Below are 17,174 nucleotides of genomic sequence, written 5' to 3'. Positions count from 1 at the left end.
TGTTTTTGTTTTTACTTAACCAGTTATCCTGGATGTCTTTCTGTATCAGTATATAAATTTATCTCATTTTTTTTTAAATAAATTTATTTATTTATTTATATTTTACTTTTGGCTGCGTTGGGTCTTCGTTGCTGCACAGGGGGTTTCTCTAGTTGCAGCGAGTGGGGGCTACTCTTCATTGCGGTGCACGGGCTTCTCATCGCGGTGGCTTCTCTTGTTGCGGAGCACGGGCTGTAGGTGTGTGGGCTTCAGTAGTTGTAGCTTGCAGGCTTAAGTTGCTCTGCGGTGTGTGGGATCTTCCCGGACCAGGACTCGAACCCATGTCCCCTGCATTGGCAGTCTGATTCTTAACCACTGCACCACCAGGGAAGTCCTATCTCATTCTTTTTAATTGCTGTATAATACATTGATTGCAGGGGAAAAAGCACTCTTGTTAGTAGGTCATGTCTTTAAAAAGCTAGCTGTTCTACACAAAATTTGTAAGCAGAGGAGAAATGTAAAAAGCTGGAATTTTTAAAATAGAAGTAGGACAAAAAAAAAAGAAAGAGATTATAAACAATGGAAATAGGAGTTGTGGTTGAAAATGAGTGGTACTGTGAACAGCATATCCCTCTGCCAGTGCAGAAGACCAAAGTGATGACTCAGAAAATAGAAGGTTTTTTTTAGTATAGGGGGAAGCATAGAGCCATTTAAATGTACCAGTACCCCCTGGATTATTAGTATGTCAGTATATACATCTGTGATAAAGTGAGAGCAATTTATTAGTGTTCTAGCACTCCCTATACTGGTATAACCTTGGTCCAATCACCCACGTTGTCTCTCATGGACTTGAAGAACATGTGAGATAGTGTATACATAAAAGTACTTAGAAAACTGTAAAACATTACACAAATGTGAATGTAAGTAAAAATGCATTAGACCTACAATACCTATTTAGTTATTACATAATTTCAGAGCTCATCCTGAGAAAAGAAAATTAGGAATCTTATCCTTTTCACTTCATTGACTCAACCCTAAGGACCAGAATTTATTCAAGATATGAATTATTGCTATTAAAGAGATTTAGGTAAAAAAGTTATTACATCATCACGTACTATATAGAACATTTAAGATTACATTTTAGGACCAGAATTTATTCAAGATATGAATTATTGCTATTAAAGAGATTTAGGTAAAAAAGTTATTACGTCATCACGTACTATATAGAACATTTAAGATTACATTTTAAAGAATTTCTAATGTTCTTGTTTACCTGGAATGTTATTGAAAGAAACATTAAGGAGGGTCTTGCAAAAGTAGGGCCTAGTACATACTTGCTTAAGTGTTAACTGAATCTGATGAGAAAGAGGATGGGCAAATCTCTTCAAAAATCCTAATTTGATTCTTTGAAAGATATTGAGATACTTCTTTTTGACCCTCTGTTAACAAAGTGTAAAGGCTGAATATCATTTTTCACTTGTTTTATATTTTTCATAGTCTACAAAAATCTTCTAGTGACACAAATCAAATAACCGTTACTCTGTTGCTTCAGCATGATGTTCTAAAGAAATTCCTGCTTTCTCTGTGCTGTTACTCATAGACCCATTTCCTATTTTGTTTCTTTTTTCCTTTTTCCATCTGTAGTTTTTGGATGAAGACTTGAAGGTAGCTGGGAAATACAAAGGAAATGATTATAGCCAGTACTCACCGTGGTCATGTGACACCATCGGCTCCTACATTGGAACCAAAGATGCAAAACCCAAAGATGTTGTGGCAGCAGGGAGTGTGGAAATGATGGTATGTGTAATAACTAAGCCATAATTAATACAAATCGAGATAAACCAAATAAATTATCCCCAGTTAATAGTGTAGACACAAGTAACTGAGCTTTGCTTAAGTTTCAGACCATATTCTATACTATGTGATTGAATTATATTTATATGTTTTTTTAGTTCTTTCAGGTATATGTAAAAATCTTTTCAAACTTGTCTAGACAAAGAAGAGTGTTTCTTATGTTTCTGTGAAGCTAGCAATTAACCCAACAGCTGTTTAGAATTGAAATTAATTTGCATAATTAAGACCTTGAATTTCTTGTCCAAATAAATTATAACTCTTTTACAACTCTTAAGTTTAAACAGTAAAGTTGAATCTAGTGAACAATACTAGTGTTTGAATCAGAATTATAGTTACTTAGCTGCAGTAGCAAGGGTCTAGCAATTAGATTTCCATTTATCTTTCTGACTGGAATGCCTTTTAAAAGCCTATGTTGGCGCTTATACTTTTAAACAGTATTTTTCTAACTATTGATTGTTGAAAATTAATTTATTGGGTCATGATGGGCCTTTTTTTAAAGAAATGAATTAGAATAACAATATAAATACAAGAGTACATTACATGTAGTTAAGGATAAATGTTTGTCATGAGAATATATATGTATACATATATACATTCAAATATATATATATTTGAATGTATATATGTACTGGGTCATGATGTAAAAAATGTTATAGGGAGTGGTCAGGTTTGAAAAGCAATGTTTTATATGACAACTAAAGGCAACTAATGATTTTAGTCTTATCAGTAAGAACATTATACTCTATTTTTTTTTTTAAACATCTTTATTGAAGTATAATTGCCTTACAATGGTGTGTTAGCTTCTGCTTTATAACAAAGTGAATCAGTTCTACATATACAATATGTTCCCATTTCTCTTCCCTCTTGCATCTCCCTCCCTCCCACCCTCCCCATCCCCCCCTCTAGGTGGTCACAAAGCACCGAGCTGATCTCCCTGTGCTATGCAGCTGCTTCCCACTAGTTATCTATTTTACATTTGGTAGTGTATATATGTCCATGACACTCTCTCACCCTGTCACATCTCACCCCTCCCCCTCCCCATTATACTCTATTTTAACCTTATTACAGAGCTAGAGGAAATTATGTTAGAGATCTAAGTGTGGGGTGGATTTCTCATTTTACTTTTTACCTTCTCATTTTACTTTTTATCAGAATGTGGAGAGTAAAGGAATGAGAGACCAGCGATTGGACCTTCAGAGAAGAGCAGCAGAAACCAGTGATGATGACCTCATCCCATTTGGAGACCGACCAACAGTATCTCGGTTTGGTGCCATTTCTCGAACTTCCAAAACAATATATCAGGGTGCTGGCCCAGTGCAGGCTATGGCACCTCAGGGAGCTCCCACAAAATCTATTAACATCTCAGGTAAGAACCTCAGAGGTGAGCCGATTTGGAGTGTTCATAGTCACAACGCCCAGCGCCACCTACTCCCCATTTACCGTCAGTGCTTTTCATAACTTTGCAGGGCAGTAGTCTTCAAACTTTTCTGTGGAATTATCCCTGTAGAAAGGTAATTATAACCCAGGGAATTGTAGGGGTGCAAACTAAAATTAAATATCTGTATATGAAGGTAATAACCTATGTGCTATTTTTAATAGTTTCATTGCTTTTGTTAAAATAATACATCTCATTTTTTTAAAAAAAATCAAACGAAAGAAAAAATTACAAAGATTGACATTTTAGTGGGGGAAAAACAAACATCAGTACCCCTCCATCTTTCAAGATAACTGTGTACATAATATGCCTACGCCTTTTAGATTATGGCTACCTAAAAAGAAGAATCAAATCTATGAATTGCATCATTCCACTGTAAATTACTCTCTTACAGATTATGGTCCGTATGGAACCCACAGTGGCTGGGGAGGTTCTCCATATTCACCTCATCAAAACATACCTTCTCAGGGACACTTCAGTGAGAGGTATAAGTCATTCTTTTCACTTTTACAAGCCTTCAAAATTACTCAACTTACTTTGTTTTTCTGATCATAACATGTTTTAAAAATAAAATTTTAAATTTATTCCATACTTTCTTTCCCACAAAAGGGAGAGAATATCTATGTCAGAAGTGGCCAGTCATGGAAAACCCCTTCCATCTGCTGAGAGGGAACAGCTACGGCTAGAACTGCAGCAGCTAAACCAGCAAATTAGCCAGCAGACCCAGCTGCGTGGACTAGAGGTACCAGCCTAGAGATGTTTTTTCATTCCAGTTTGTGAAGAGTTCTCAGAAAGATTTTACAAGGAGGAACTTCGGAGGTAAAATGAACATAAAACTTTGAGGTTTGTTTCCCAAGAGTTAGTGTAGTTGTCCATTCTTCAAAGAATGTAAGTACTTCGAAGTTCTGAGACAAGAGGAAATTTAGAATTTCTGTTACCTGAGAATATATTTTATATATTTTATATGTTTTATATGTTATACATTATATATTATATATGTATATATATAAGCTCCTTTTATATTTTTACACTGTATAATATTTTAGATAATCTAAAATTTGTAGATTATCTAAAATATTATATAAAATAAAAAATATAAAAGGAGCTTATATTCCTTGATGGCACATTTAAGTTGAAGGTATATAGTATATAGTTTTTCAATCAACAGATGCTTTTAGCTTAAGATTTGTTTTTAATTTCTTATATTTTCTTTAATTTTTAAAAATGTCTCTCATTTCTTTTACTCGTCAGCATCTTTAGTAGACGCTTAGAACTTTGACCAAAAAATATAGCCTCTGTATAATAATAACACCTTTCATTAATATAGTTCTTTCATTTTATAAATTACTATCACATATCTTATTTGACCCATACATGTCCCTGACAATTAGATTAGGGAGGTGGTATTGTCCTTCCCCTTTTTGGTTGAAGGATATTAGTTTCACAGAGGTTGAAACATGAACCCAGCTCTTCATACTCCAAATTCAGTGTTCTTTCCACCATGCTACCTGATACTTATGAGAAACAAAATGTCAGAAGGCAAAGAATTCTTAAAGTCCTTTAAGTGCCACATCAGGAAGACTAGGTTTTGTTTATATTATCCTTTGCATTGGAACATAGACTTTGAATATGGAAAGCTAAAGACCTTCTAGTGATAAATGCATTGCTCCCTTCTGGAGAAAAAGATACTCTTAGAATGTTTCTTTCTAGATCTAGATCTTTCTACCAAGATCTGTAATAATAAGTAAGATATTGCTTTGGAAATAAATTTCTAACTTATTAGCAAGACCAGTAGGAGGGATTTTTGTTTGTGCGTGTGTTTGTTTTTGAACATGTGTCTGGCTTGTGCTCTTATGTAAGCAAGAAGGTTTAGAAATAAAAACCTGTATAGTACTCATGTTTGTCTCCTTTTTCCCATTGCTTTATTAACATTGGTCCAAAATTTCTTGCTGATTCCTATCGTAAGAAAAAAGAATGCTGTGTTTATTATGTTCACCGTTAGTTTATTAACTTGTTGAAGATTTGGACCTTTAACTCCATAAAGCATTATTCCTTACCTTGCTATTTCATGGCTTTTTGTCTTAGTTGAAATTTCTAGACTGATTTTCTGTTCCAAAAGAATTTCAGCACTATTTAACCCACTGTCGTTAAAAGTCCCTGCCATTACTGAGGTTTCATGAAAGAAATTATAGAATTTATATCAGAAAATTCAATTAAAAAACAAAAGGAAAAAAATAGAAAAGAAAAGGAAAAAAGCACATTTATAGTTGCCTTCTCTTTCCACTAAGAAAAAGAGCAACTTATACCAAAGATTAAATTACTATTCACTGAGTTTAAATGCCCCATCTTTTCCCTTTTGTATTCAAATGGTACTCAGAGAAAGAAGCAGTGCCTTAACGTTTGCATCATTTTTATTGCCAATCCATGAGTAGTAAGTTGCTTGGGCGGGTCTGGCGTCAGGCCTGGTCACTCTGTGCGCGGCGTGGCATGTGTTGAGCTGTGTGCTTGGCTTTTGCACTAGGCTGTCGGTAGCAGGTTGGCGCTGCAGAGGGAGGCGAGCGCCTTGGCGGGCCAATCACAGCCCCCACCACCACCGCCGCCGCCAAAGTGGCCTGGAGCGCCCTCAAGTGAGCAGCTGAGCTTGGAACTGCACCAGGTGGAAAGGGAAATCGGGAAGAGAACCCGGGAACTGAGCATGGTAAGTGCTATGGTGGGAAAAGAGAGGAAGGCTGAAAGGAAAGCCTCTGTGTAGTTGTGTCGCTCTGGAGTTCTAGAATCATCTAGAGCTGTAGAGTCATCACTCCAAGGCACTGCAGTGAGTGATTAATACTGACAATGAGTGTCCTGAAGATGGTCTGCCTCCCTGTTTTATCATTCTTCTCCTCATTCTCTTTTGGTTTAAGTGTGTTCTTTGTCTTAGTTTTCTGCATTACAAAAAACTTTCCGGGAAAACAAGGCGGTTATCTGGAAGTTACTAAATTTCTGTTAAACGTATTGATTAAGGAAGCAGAGGGGATGGTGTTTTTTGCAGTGCCCTCATGTTAAACAAAGATGTATTACCAAATAACATTTCTAGGTTTCACAGCCCTTATGTTATTGATGACGTATTTTTTTGTCATGAGTGAGATGCCATCTACATATTATTTCCTGTGGAATTGTATCCATAGATATGCTTAGGGTTTGTTTCATAGTGCATGAACTCTCATTTCAGTAAATTTTTAGTCTTAGGAGATTGAACCATTCCCTCAGATTGCATGGTAATTGTTTTTTTGTTGTTGCATAGTTTTCATATTCTTTTTAAGCAAATAGATGGGATATTTCATTTTTCTGTTTTCAGTAAGTGTATTATAGATACTTACTATATTTTGACTTGCTTTTTCTGAGTCATCAGTTTTTCTGTGAGATTTTTCCATGTTAACTTGAGGCATTTGTCCCCTTGCTATCCAGCTTGGATAGTGAGCAAGTGGGCTGTACTCCATTATGTTTTTGTGCATGTCTCTCTCTCTCTCTCTCTTTTTTTTTTCTTTGGCTGCATTGGGTTTTCGTTGCTGTGTGCGCGGGCTTTCTCTAGTTGCTTCACGCAGGGGCTACTCTTCGTTGCTGCGCAGGCTTCTCATTGTGGTGGCTTCTCTTGTTGTGGAGCATGGGCTCTAGGTGCACAGGCTTCAATAGTTGCAGCACACGGCCTCAGTAGTTGTGGCACGCAGGCCCTAGAGCACGCGGGCTTCAGTAGTTGCAGTGCATGGGCTCAGTAGTTGCAGCGCATGGGCTCTCGGGCACGCGGGCTCAGTAGTTGTGGCGTACTGGCTTAGTGGCTCTGCGGCATGTGGGATCTTTCTGGACCAGGGATCGAACCCGTGTCCCCTGCATTGGCAGGCAGATTCTTAACCACTGTGCCACCAGGGAAGTCCCTATGTCTCTCTTTTAATCTGCCTGTTTCTTTGGTCATTTTACAGAACTAGATATGATTTCTGATCATCATTTTGTATTATCTATATCTGTTCTCTCTTCCATTAGCACCATTAAATAAAAGATAATTGAATTTATTTCCTTTTCTTTCAAAGGAGAACCAATGTTCTCTGGACATGAAAAGCAAATTGAATACAAGTAAGCAAGCAGAAAATGGACAACCAGAACCACAAAATAAGGTTCCAGCTGAGGACCTTACATTGACATTCAGGTAAAGAAAGGGACATTTTCATAGTCTTATACAGTCATGACAGAAGTACCCTCATACATATAATTTGATTTTTTAAATATTATTTTGTATACATTGAGAAAAGAATATTTTTGCATAAGTTCAGGAGTTAAAACTTATTTTAGATCAGACCCAAGGTTGAATTACCTGTTAATACCTAAGAAATAAAATTTTCTGCTTCCATCTCCTTTTTCCCCTTGTTTTTTAATTTATTTAAAACCAGTGTTAACATTTTGATGTATACCCGTCTGGTCTTTTTTTTTTTTTTCTTCTGGTTTTTTGAAGTGTGTAGGCATTTAGCCTCTTCCACCCACCTACCCGCCCTGCCCCCACCCATCCTCCTGGGTTTTAATTTGGTCTATCCCATATCATCCATTATTCTTCTACAGGTACGGAAGGATACATATCAGCTATTATGAACAACCCTGCAATAAACAATATTATAGTTAATTCTTTGTTTGCATATCTTGCATCTTAGAGTATTTTGCAACTTAGGGTATTTTGAGGCTTTTGATGCATAGTCCCGAGTTGCCCTCCTGATGATATACAACAATTTCTAATGCCCTGTTGCTTTCAGGCTTAGGTTTTTGGCTCTTTAAATCCATGCATTATCCTGGGTTCAAAGCAATTTCTTGTACTAGTAAACCTGCTAAAAGCAGGGGTCAGCACTTTTTCTTAAAGGCCAGATAGTGAATATTTAAAATTATGAGTTTTACTATTTCTGTCAAAACTCAGTTCTGTCACTGTAATGTGAAAGCAGCCATAGACAATATGTAAGCAAATGGGCAGGCTGTGTTCCAATAAAAATTTGTTTACAAAAACAGGCAGCTAAAAAAAAACAAAATTAAAAAAAAAAAGGCAGCTAGCTAGCCTTAGTTTGCCAACCCCTATGCTAAAATAAAGCATGGATATAGAGCTGTAAATTAAAGTTTGAATGCCATTCATGTATGCCATTCCATACTGCTAAAAAGAAAGGCCCTGTTGATTTTATTCTACTAAATAATCATTTTTATCTCTCTCCTTTTTTTAAAATCCAAACTCCTTTTTTTTTTAAAAAACGTTAACAGTGATGTGCCGAATGGATCAGCCTTGACACAAGAGAACATCAGCCTCCTATCAAACAAGACCAGCTCTCTGAACCTGTCAGAGGACCCTGAGGGAGGAGGGGACAGTAATGACTCCCAGAGATCAGGAGTTACATCCAGTTCTGCTCCCTAAAACATGAGGAGTCCTACTTTTATCTTCTGTTCCTAACCAATTTGTGGGGCATAGGGGTAGGAGAACAGATAACTTCTAAACCTTTTCTCTGCGAGTGGTCAGAGAAATCCAGGAAAAGCACCGGAGGCAATGTGCACAAACACCACTACTAAAAACAAACCCTGCACATAGTTCACAATAATGCATTTTTTAATTTAAAAAAAAAAAGAAAAAGAAAAAGAAAATTAGCAGTATCTGCAAGCAATTCAGATTAAATTTGTTTTTGTTCTGTGAATGAACTTTATTTTAATAACTTTGGACGCCTTGGATCCAGGGCTTTAAAAAAAAAAAGAAGATATTATATATACACTCTGTTTGATTAATTGTATGATCTTAATGAAGTAGGTTTTTCTTGTATTTTGGTATTATTACATACCCAGTGTATAATTCCTTACCCCCAATCCTTTCCAACTCTCACAACCCCATAAATTACAACAGACAAAAAGCACTGGCCTTTCTGAGAATTCTGTGGTGCTTAAGAAATAGACAGTAATAGACTAGTTATTAGAAAATGTGCAGCAAACCAACTTTCCAAGAGCTGTTATTTAGAAGCCATAATCTGCTTTCTCTTTCTGGGTCACTAGCTTCATGTATAGGCAGGTTTTTCATATGGCATTAAAACTTTTTGTAGTTATTGTTCAGGAGGGCTTTATTTCTTGTTTTTGTGTTTATTTCAGCTTTTCAGAGAGATAATTACCAATTAATTTTTGAAACCCTCATTTCCGATATTACGGACCCCTTTCATTCTCTTAATGTAATCAGAAACATGAGTCAATTTTAGATTGCTTGAGTAGATTTAAATGGAGATTACTTTCAGGATAAACTGTAATTTATTAGCACTGAAAATACATACTTGGTTTATTACCTATATTGAGGTGATGGCTGGAAATTTAGAGCTGTGCTTTTCCAAATTGAACCTCTGCTGAAATCATAGAATGTTCAAAAACCAGGACAATCAACCATGTTTTAAAACTGCAACACTTGATTTGAACTTAAAATGAACAGAGCCACATTAGTTCAATGGATCTTTATGTTTTACTCTCAAAAACCAAAAGTATACAATTCCTGTACACTGGAGCCCTTGGCTTTCAGAGATTGGCAAATACGAACTGCCTGAATCTTAAGGATAGTTCATGGATTAATCAGTTGCTACTTTTCAGAATCATTAGCACAAGTATATAGTAAGTACCTAGAAGTCAATTTTTGTGGTCTTGGCTTTACAATATTGAAGATTCTTCATGAAAATGTTGAAAAGAATAAGGAAGAATTTTTATTACTTAGTTCTGCTGCACATATTCTGATGCCACATGTCTGTACTGAACTAAGACCATATGAAACATGTTTAGTGGGGGTTATTTGATATAGTCACCCACCCTATCCCTATGTTTGCCTGATTTTCTAAAAATTTCCCTTTCTGGATTATACTACTAAAACAGAAAGCACTGGTTGTGTAATAGTTACTGCATTGCTTTGGTTGGGTAAAAAGCAAGAGTTTGTATTTTTCTTGTTTCTTATTTTCTTAACCCTTAACTCCTGCTGAGGTCATAACAACCTCAGTCTAAGCTCTGTGTCCATCATATTGTTAAATGAAACAAATGGGGGGTGAGGGTGGGGGGAGGGTAATACAGTCCTGCCATTGCCTACCAGTAGGAGAGTCCAAACAGAACACTCTTTTGAGTAGCAATTATTTAATTTGCCCAGTCAAGGCACCGTGTTTATATACTATTTCACATTGAATTTGATTATGCCCTACAGACCTGGCTGGTCAAGGATTTGATATACACATATTGGCTTGGGATTCGAGCTTTCTTTTTTATTTAAATAAAAATTTATATATATATTATATATATACATATATACATAGCTATATCTGTATATATATTGGGTATGTTTTATGGATTTTTTCGCATGAGTGCAGCTGTTGCGATAAAATGACTGATTGGGAGGTAGAAGCACTGAATGAAGATGAGGCATTTTATCAGTTGATATCCATATTTTCCTTTTTTTTTTTTAATACACTTGCTTTTCTGCCTTTTTTATTTGTTTTATTTTGCTTAAAACCCTCTTACATTTACTCTTTAAGTACTTACTGTTTTTTTGGGAGAAGGAGAGAAACTTTTATGTCTGACGGAGTCCTGAGATTTTTCATTTCTCTCTATAGCCATAAAAGACAACATTCTTGGCCTCTAACCTTCTGTAGGCAGATTTGGGCAGATGTTATTTCTCCTTTGGACATGTTTAATTCCTAAATTTTAGGAGCAGTTGGTTCAATTTGGAACTCAGAATGATTCTGGTACTGAAAAGGAATTTATGGGTATTGATTTTGTTGAAATTTGGAGTAAAAGTAAAATTCCGTTTTGGGTATCTGTTGAAACCCCTAATAACTCAACTTCTGTTGTTCTTGTTTATTTTCTTCAGATACACTCATTCTTCCTTTCACCATTTTGATTTTGTAAGCTAGGCAGAAACAGGGATTAACTTACACACTATTCCTATTCTGAATAATACCAGAGAAGCCACTGTTTTGAACTGACTTAAAATACTCTCTTTCTCTTTTTAAGGTATTTTCATGGAGTGAAGATGGGGGGAATCTCTCAAATTGTAGCCTTAACCCTAGCTGTACCTCTCTAAGGCCTCACACTCTAGAGGAAATCTGAGTGGGTAGAACAGCAAGAGAAAGGTATACTGTCCCATTGTGCCTGTAATTTACCTGTTTTAAATTGGTTACTCTGCCTTACCTCATAGAAATTCTTACAACTTTCCCAGTGCTCACAAGCAGTTTTAGGAATTCAATAAAACCTCCAATTTTTTTTTCTCTTTCTTTTCCTTTCCTCTGTTGTATACCTTGTGATATGATGAGCCTATAAGGGTCAATGGCCTGTTCAGGCAAAACTGCTTGACTTTCTAACTGCTTTTTTGTTAAAATCTATGAAAAATAATTGATTTTTCTAGCTTTTTGAATTTATTCCTTTAGAGACATGTAGAAGATGAAACCAGTCAGATAGGAAATACAGTTTTTATGCTTTCTACTTATTCAAATGTTAATTTCTTCTGAAGATGACTGTTTGCTTTTCACTGAATTAAAAGGCAAGACTCAGACATCTCAGATGAAAATGAACAATTCTGAGAGGGTTAAGGTAGGAGTAATGAGCATTGTGTTCAGTCTGGATAACAACACCAGAATTTTATTACAGCTAGGAATATAAAAGTACTTGGACTTTTTCTTTCTTCAGTGAGTCTCTGGAAGAGGGTAGAAGAACCGAGAATAAGATATCTAGACTCAGTTTTCTGACTTACATATAGTTCTTTTGCCTTACTTATAGATATTGTCATAAGTTCAATAGGTGCCACGACTTGGGTAATTTACAGAGGCTGAAGTGACCAAAGATCCATTCCTTGTTACTTTTCTAATCAAAAGAAAAGTTAGTTATAACATAGGTTTCTAGTAATATTCAAATAATAAGACACTATTTCTAATGCCAGCTACAAAATACTCAGCTACTCAGAATGTATAAAAATTTATTTCATACAGCATTAATGTGGTTGATTCCCTTCTCCCATTTTATTTCCCTTCCCTTCTCCTAGTCTTTCCCATGTATTTATTTATTTATATATATATTTTTTGCCTAAAAGACATAAAATTGGTATGATTCTCATTTGCTACCTTGAATATGTAACTCCATCAGACTTTCCGTTGGTCTTTAGGGTTGGAGCTCAAAGTTTTTGTTTTTCTTTTTTTCTCTGTCCCTTCTGTATCTTGCAAATTCCCCTTGATTTACCCACTGCCCTCCCCAATCTGCAACAGTGACAGTTTGCTGCCTCAAAACAGAGCATTCAAATGAATTCGCTTAGCCAATAACTTCTGTGAAGTTGCCTTTTCTAATGGTGTTATTACTCAGTGATGCACAAATGTGGTATTTGCCCTACTGGTAGGCAAACAAAGGTCTGGTTAGAAACGGTAACCTGCTGTTTTCTTTAAAGGAGAGCCAAAGACTTGTGCTTTACTCTGTTTTGGTTTGGGAGGAAATAGTAGCCATTTCGATTGTGAAACCTCTTAGTAGCTGTGAGTTGATTATACTGTGTAGGGAGATGTATCTAAAGTTAACTGTTAAAGTTAGCTGGCCTTATAAAATGTAAAAGTAATGAAAATTCTTCAGTTTTTCTAAACCATGAACGTCATCTTTTACAGTATTGTGTGTAAGCAGTTCCTCCTCCCTTTTGCTGAGATTATCCTGTCATGATAGCATGTTGTATTTTTGTTATTTTACTTGTGCCTAAAGGACAATCTACTATCACTATGGTCAAGTAACTATAGTCAGTACATGTTAGGTTATATTCAGATTCAGAGAGAATAGATTCTTTTCACTGAAGAGTACTCGGTTGTTATTGCTTATGTACAAATGGTTATAGATGGAGATCTAACCATCTTTTTCTACTTTTTTTGTTTTTTTGCTCATTTTAAAGAATTGAGTAAAGGTTTCATATATAAAATCTATCTGTAAAAAGCACTTGTAATGTCTTATATATCATTAAAAGGAAAGGCTCCGTTACTTTTTAGGGGAAATTAATAACCTGTCTGGAAATTAACTGCAGTGTTTACTTAGATTTTTACCCTAAAAGAGTCCAATTGTGTTTATTTTTTATTGATGATACATGGTTATAGTGTTTGCAAGGTGATCTCTTCCCTGAAAAGTCTGCCTATCCTTTTAGATAAAAATTAGACAGAGCTACTAAACTAAGCAGATTTTACGTTCAACGTTAGGGATTGAACAGGCAAGCAGTCTACTACTGTCATCATTTTACCTGACTGCCCATTTTGCTGGCCCTCATTCATACCTTTCTACCTTGGACAACTATGATTTTTATATTTATTTGTTGCTTCAGCTCAGCTTTATGAAATTTTCCTGCTGAAATTACTTATTGGGAATTGTAGGTGGATTGCAGTTAATATTTTTTAAAATTCTTATTTCAACTTTCCTGAGCCACTTAGAAAAAGAAAGTTGTTTTTGTCGAAAGATACTGTTAATTGTAGTAAATGCCAGCTTACCATTTGGTTCTTAAGATTTTATTTCTTTGACTGCTGAAGGTCTTTTCACTTGTATTAGATTGTAACGCTAGCTATAATGTTAATGAAGAATAGAAAACTGCCACCACCAAGAAGTAACACCTTTTAATAATAAGTATGTTCCCAGTGGGTAGATTCTCAATACTGCACTGAACAAAGTGGGTAAAGAGCCCTTTGAAATCCTATTGTGATAAAGGGACTAACCTCACCACTGGAATCCTTGTTTTCAGAGCTTCTGAATTTTCAGCCAAACACTGAACTTCCCGTAAACTTTATTCCTGAGCAGAACATCCCTAGAGTAATAACCATTATTTTCAAAAGAAAACAAGGCACAATAACCCAAGAGAGAGAACTTAAGCCTCACAACAATATTGTGTCCAAAAATATGTATTTAGAAAAATAAAATCCTGTGGAGTTTGTTATCCTAATGTATGTTGTATACTAGATAAGGTGACTTATTTTCTTGTATTGAGGTCTCATTATTTCTAGTTGGGTTTTTTTGTGTGTGTTGTTTTGTTTTTAATTTAAACTCTAAGTAGACAGAGCTCACAGGTCTTTGGCATCCATTCTAGGTTGTACACTCAGAGTCATCTTATAACTGGAAACTGTCAGGTGGGCCCCTACCCCAACTCCAGGTGGTGTATGAAAGGGTCAAGAAAAGAATGGAAACAAACTATTGGGTGGATAATTGGTAGCCTTTTTTTTTTAACCTGATTTTTTAAAATCACCATTTATTAGTGTAATCTCTCTCCACTGATAGGCTGCCATTCTCACAATGTCTGAACCACCCTGTAAAATATTCCTCTGATTTCAAGGCATTTTAAGCTTTTGCTTATCATGTTTACATCCTCTGTTCAACCAAGACACTGTTCTGAGAGCTACTTTTTCCAGGCGTATTGTTGCCTAAATTTCCTTTATTCCCCCTTTCATCCTTTCTCTTCTGTCCACCTTCTGGGAATGAAAGGAACTTGGGGGAAAAAAGTTTTTCTTTTTTTCTTTTTTTTTTAAATTTTATTCATTGATTCATAGGCTTCATTATCTTACTTGACGATGAATCTGTGAGTTTTTAGAACAACAGAAATGGAAAAAGTGAATCAAGATAATGAACAAAACCTTCACCCACTTAAAACATTTTCCAGTTGTGAGATTCCTCTTCTTGTGTGTGGTCTCTTCCCCTTGTTACCCCTCTTACCCTTTTCCCCTGACTATGGTCAATTTGGCTCATACCAGTCTCCCCGAGACATTCTGCAGTCATTATCACCTTTTTGGGTGGATTTTATTTTGTTTTATTTTGTTTCTGTTTTTTTAAGTAACTTTTTAACATTGATGCATATTTGCTTGGGATAGAGCTTGTGTAATTTACCAATCGTATTGATTGTATGTGATTGTGCCCTGCAGAGGTATATTTAACAAGTCAAAAATAATCTAGGATAATAAAGGAGCCCATGAGATTTGAGTCAGGTTATAAATGATTTCATGAAATCATTTACAGTTTGAATAGTGAGAATTTATATCTCCTGTTCTTAAATTAATGCTAGACAAAATACCATTTTTTAAAAGTTTTCTTGCATTCCTATTTTTCTCCCTTGCCTTTTAGCTCCCTGTTCTTTCTTGCCTGCCTCCTGTTCAGAAATAAAAATATTGAGCCTTAAAGAGACAGCTCATTTTTAAATTGCTGAAGTTTGTGAAATTTTACTTTTTCCAAGTGTTTCCAACTTTTCTTTAAAAAGTGAAGACATAATGAGTTGGAATTTCACAAGCTGTGAAATTAGCACTTGGCAAACTGTGAAATATTATTTGAAGACTTTATCTCCTGGAAGTTCTTTTGGAATAGGAAAAAAGAACCCTGTTTTTGAAATAGACCATTTCCCTCTCTTTTTAAAAATCTGTTTATATTTTGAATTTTTAAACAGAATTCAAAAAAGTGAAGTGGAAGAAAAATAGTAGTAGGAAGATGTTTAGGACAGCAGAATGCTGGGTCTGAATAAGTACATACTCTACTTGTTGCAGAGTTTTGAGAGGATGAGGGCCATCTTTTTAATTTGTATTAGCTGTGTGCATATTGTCTACATCAAAGATGCCACATTTTGTTAAAATGCTGTTCCTTTCTTTATTATCTTGGAAACTGACTCAGCCTCATGTTGCTCCAAATTAGTGTTTAAGGCTCCCACAAGTTGCAGATAAAAGGACTATTTTAACAAGTAGAAGGAGGTGATTCGCCTTTTGGTTTGTAAATATATGAAAGTGTCTACAAGGTCTTTATCTGCTTTCTGTCAGCATTTATATTAAATGATAAATTGATGAGGAGAAACGCGTAGTCTTTTTTTGTAAGTGAGCCTGTGCCCTCTTATTCTAACCTTGGGATTGTTTTCTTACACCTTTTTTATGGAGTTGTGTGTTTGTTTGTTCATTTTTTAGGTGAAAAATAGAGAAGTAGGTAATGTATACAAACACACATACTTGTAGTGTCAATTTTATAGATATCACAGGAATTAGTCCAACACCACAGTTCGGAATACTTCATTTGTTATATAGTGATTGCACATTAGGAGTAAAGGTAATGGTTCTGAAATCCTAGAGTCAGTGTTCAGTGAGACTCCATGGTTAACATCCAAAGTTCTGGTTTTTATGCCTTCTCTTAAAATCAGAACCTTTTTATGCTTAAGCAACATGGCCTTGCTCTGAATACCTTCCTGATGCAAATATTTTTTGTCTTTCCGTTCTTACTCACTTTTTCCTAATTGTACTGAAATCCCCACCAATTAGTCATTCTTGGCATTGAGAGGATTTTCTCTTAGAGACCACTGTAAAATATGCCCTATTCAAGAACTCAGTGGCATGAAGAAGAAAAAAGGGGAGGAGAGGGGAATACTCTAGATTTAAAAGGAACTTTAGAGATACAAAAATCACATGCAACGTGTGGACTTTGGATCCTAATTCCAACAAACCAAACATTCAAAGACCCTTTTATATAATATAGTTAGGGGAATTTGACTTAAGTATTGAGTATTAGATAAAACCAAGGAATGACACTTTTGTTCAGTGTGATAATAGCAACATTGTTATATAATAAAATGTCCATATTTTTAAAAGACAATAACTGACAATGGCTAGAGTTTCCTTTAAAATAACTGAATATTTTTAAAAGAAAAATAATATACATTACCAGTGAACAAACATCACTCCTTGTACCATCAGTTAGCAATTAGTTGTCCGTTAGTACCATATCTGACCTCAAGAGAAGGGGCCACAGTAAGAAAAAGTTGAGAGGGTATGAAGGATGGTAACTATTGCAACCATTCTTGAATGTCATAAAATCTAGAATGGGAATTCCAAAACCAGACTTGCTGTCTTTACCACTTACCTAGGCCTACCCTGCTTACAAG

General features: G+C 35.5%; 1 protein-coding gene across 3 annotated transcripts in view; it reads left to right on the top strand.

Annotated features, from left to right (window-relative positions):
• The window catches only part of RC3H1 (ring finger and CCCH-type domains 1), a 99,343-nt gene extending 83,244 nt beyond the window's left edge, over positions 1–16,099 (top strand). For all 3 annotated transcript variants that reach the window (XM_057547513.1, XM_057547523.1, XM_057547515.1), the window contains exons 14-20: positions 1,624–1,776; positions 2,986–3,199; positions 3,663–3,753; positions 3,878–4,010; positions 5,790–5,966; positions 7,333–7,448; positions 8,534–16,099. In XM_057547513.1, coding sequence (XP_057403496.1) covers positions 1,624–1,776; positions 2,986–3,199; positions 3,663–3,753; positions 3,878–4,010; positions 5,790–5,966; positions 7,333–7,448; positions 8,534–8,684 — 1,035 coding nt within the window. In that variant the 3' untranslated portion in view covers positions 8,685–16,099. The remainder of the gene's footprint in view (positions 1–1,623; positions 1,777–2,985; positions 3,200–3,662; positions 3,754–3,877; positions 4,011–5,789; positions 5,967–7,332; positions 7,449–8,533) is intronic.
• Positions 16,100–17,174: the final 1,075 nt, after the last annotated feature.

This window comes from Balaenoptera acutorostrata, chromosome 1 (genome assembly GCF_949987535.1).
Source record: "Balaenoptera acutorostrata chromosome 1, mBalAcu1.1, whole genome shotgun sequence".
Classification (NCBI taxonomy): Eukaryota; Metazoa; Chordata; class Mammalia; order Artiodactyla; family Balaenopteridae; genus Balaenoptera; species Balaenoptera acutorostrata.
Note: the sequence above shows the minus strand (reverse complement) of the source record. Positions and strands in the feature narration are given on the sequence as shown.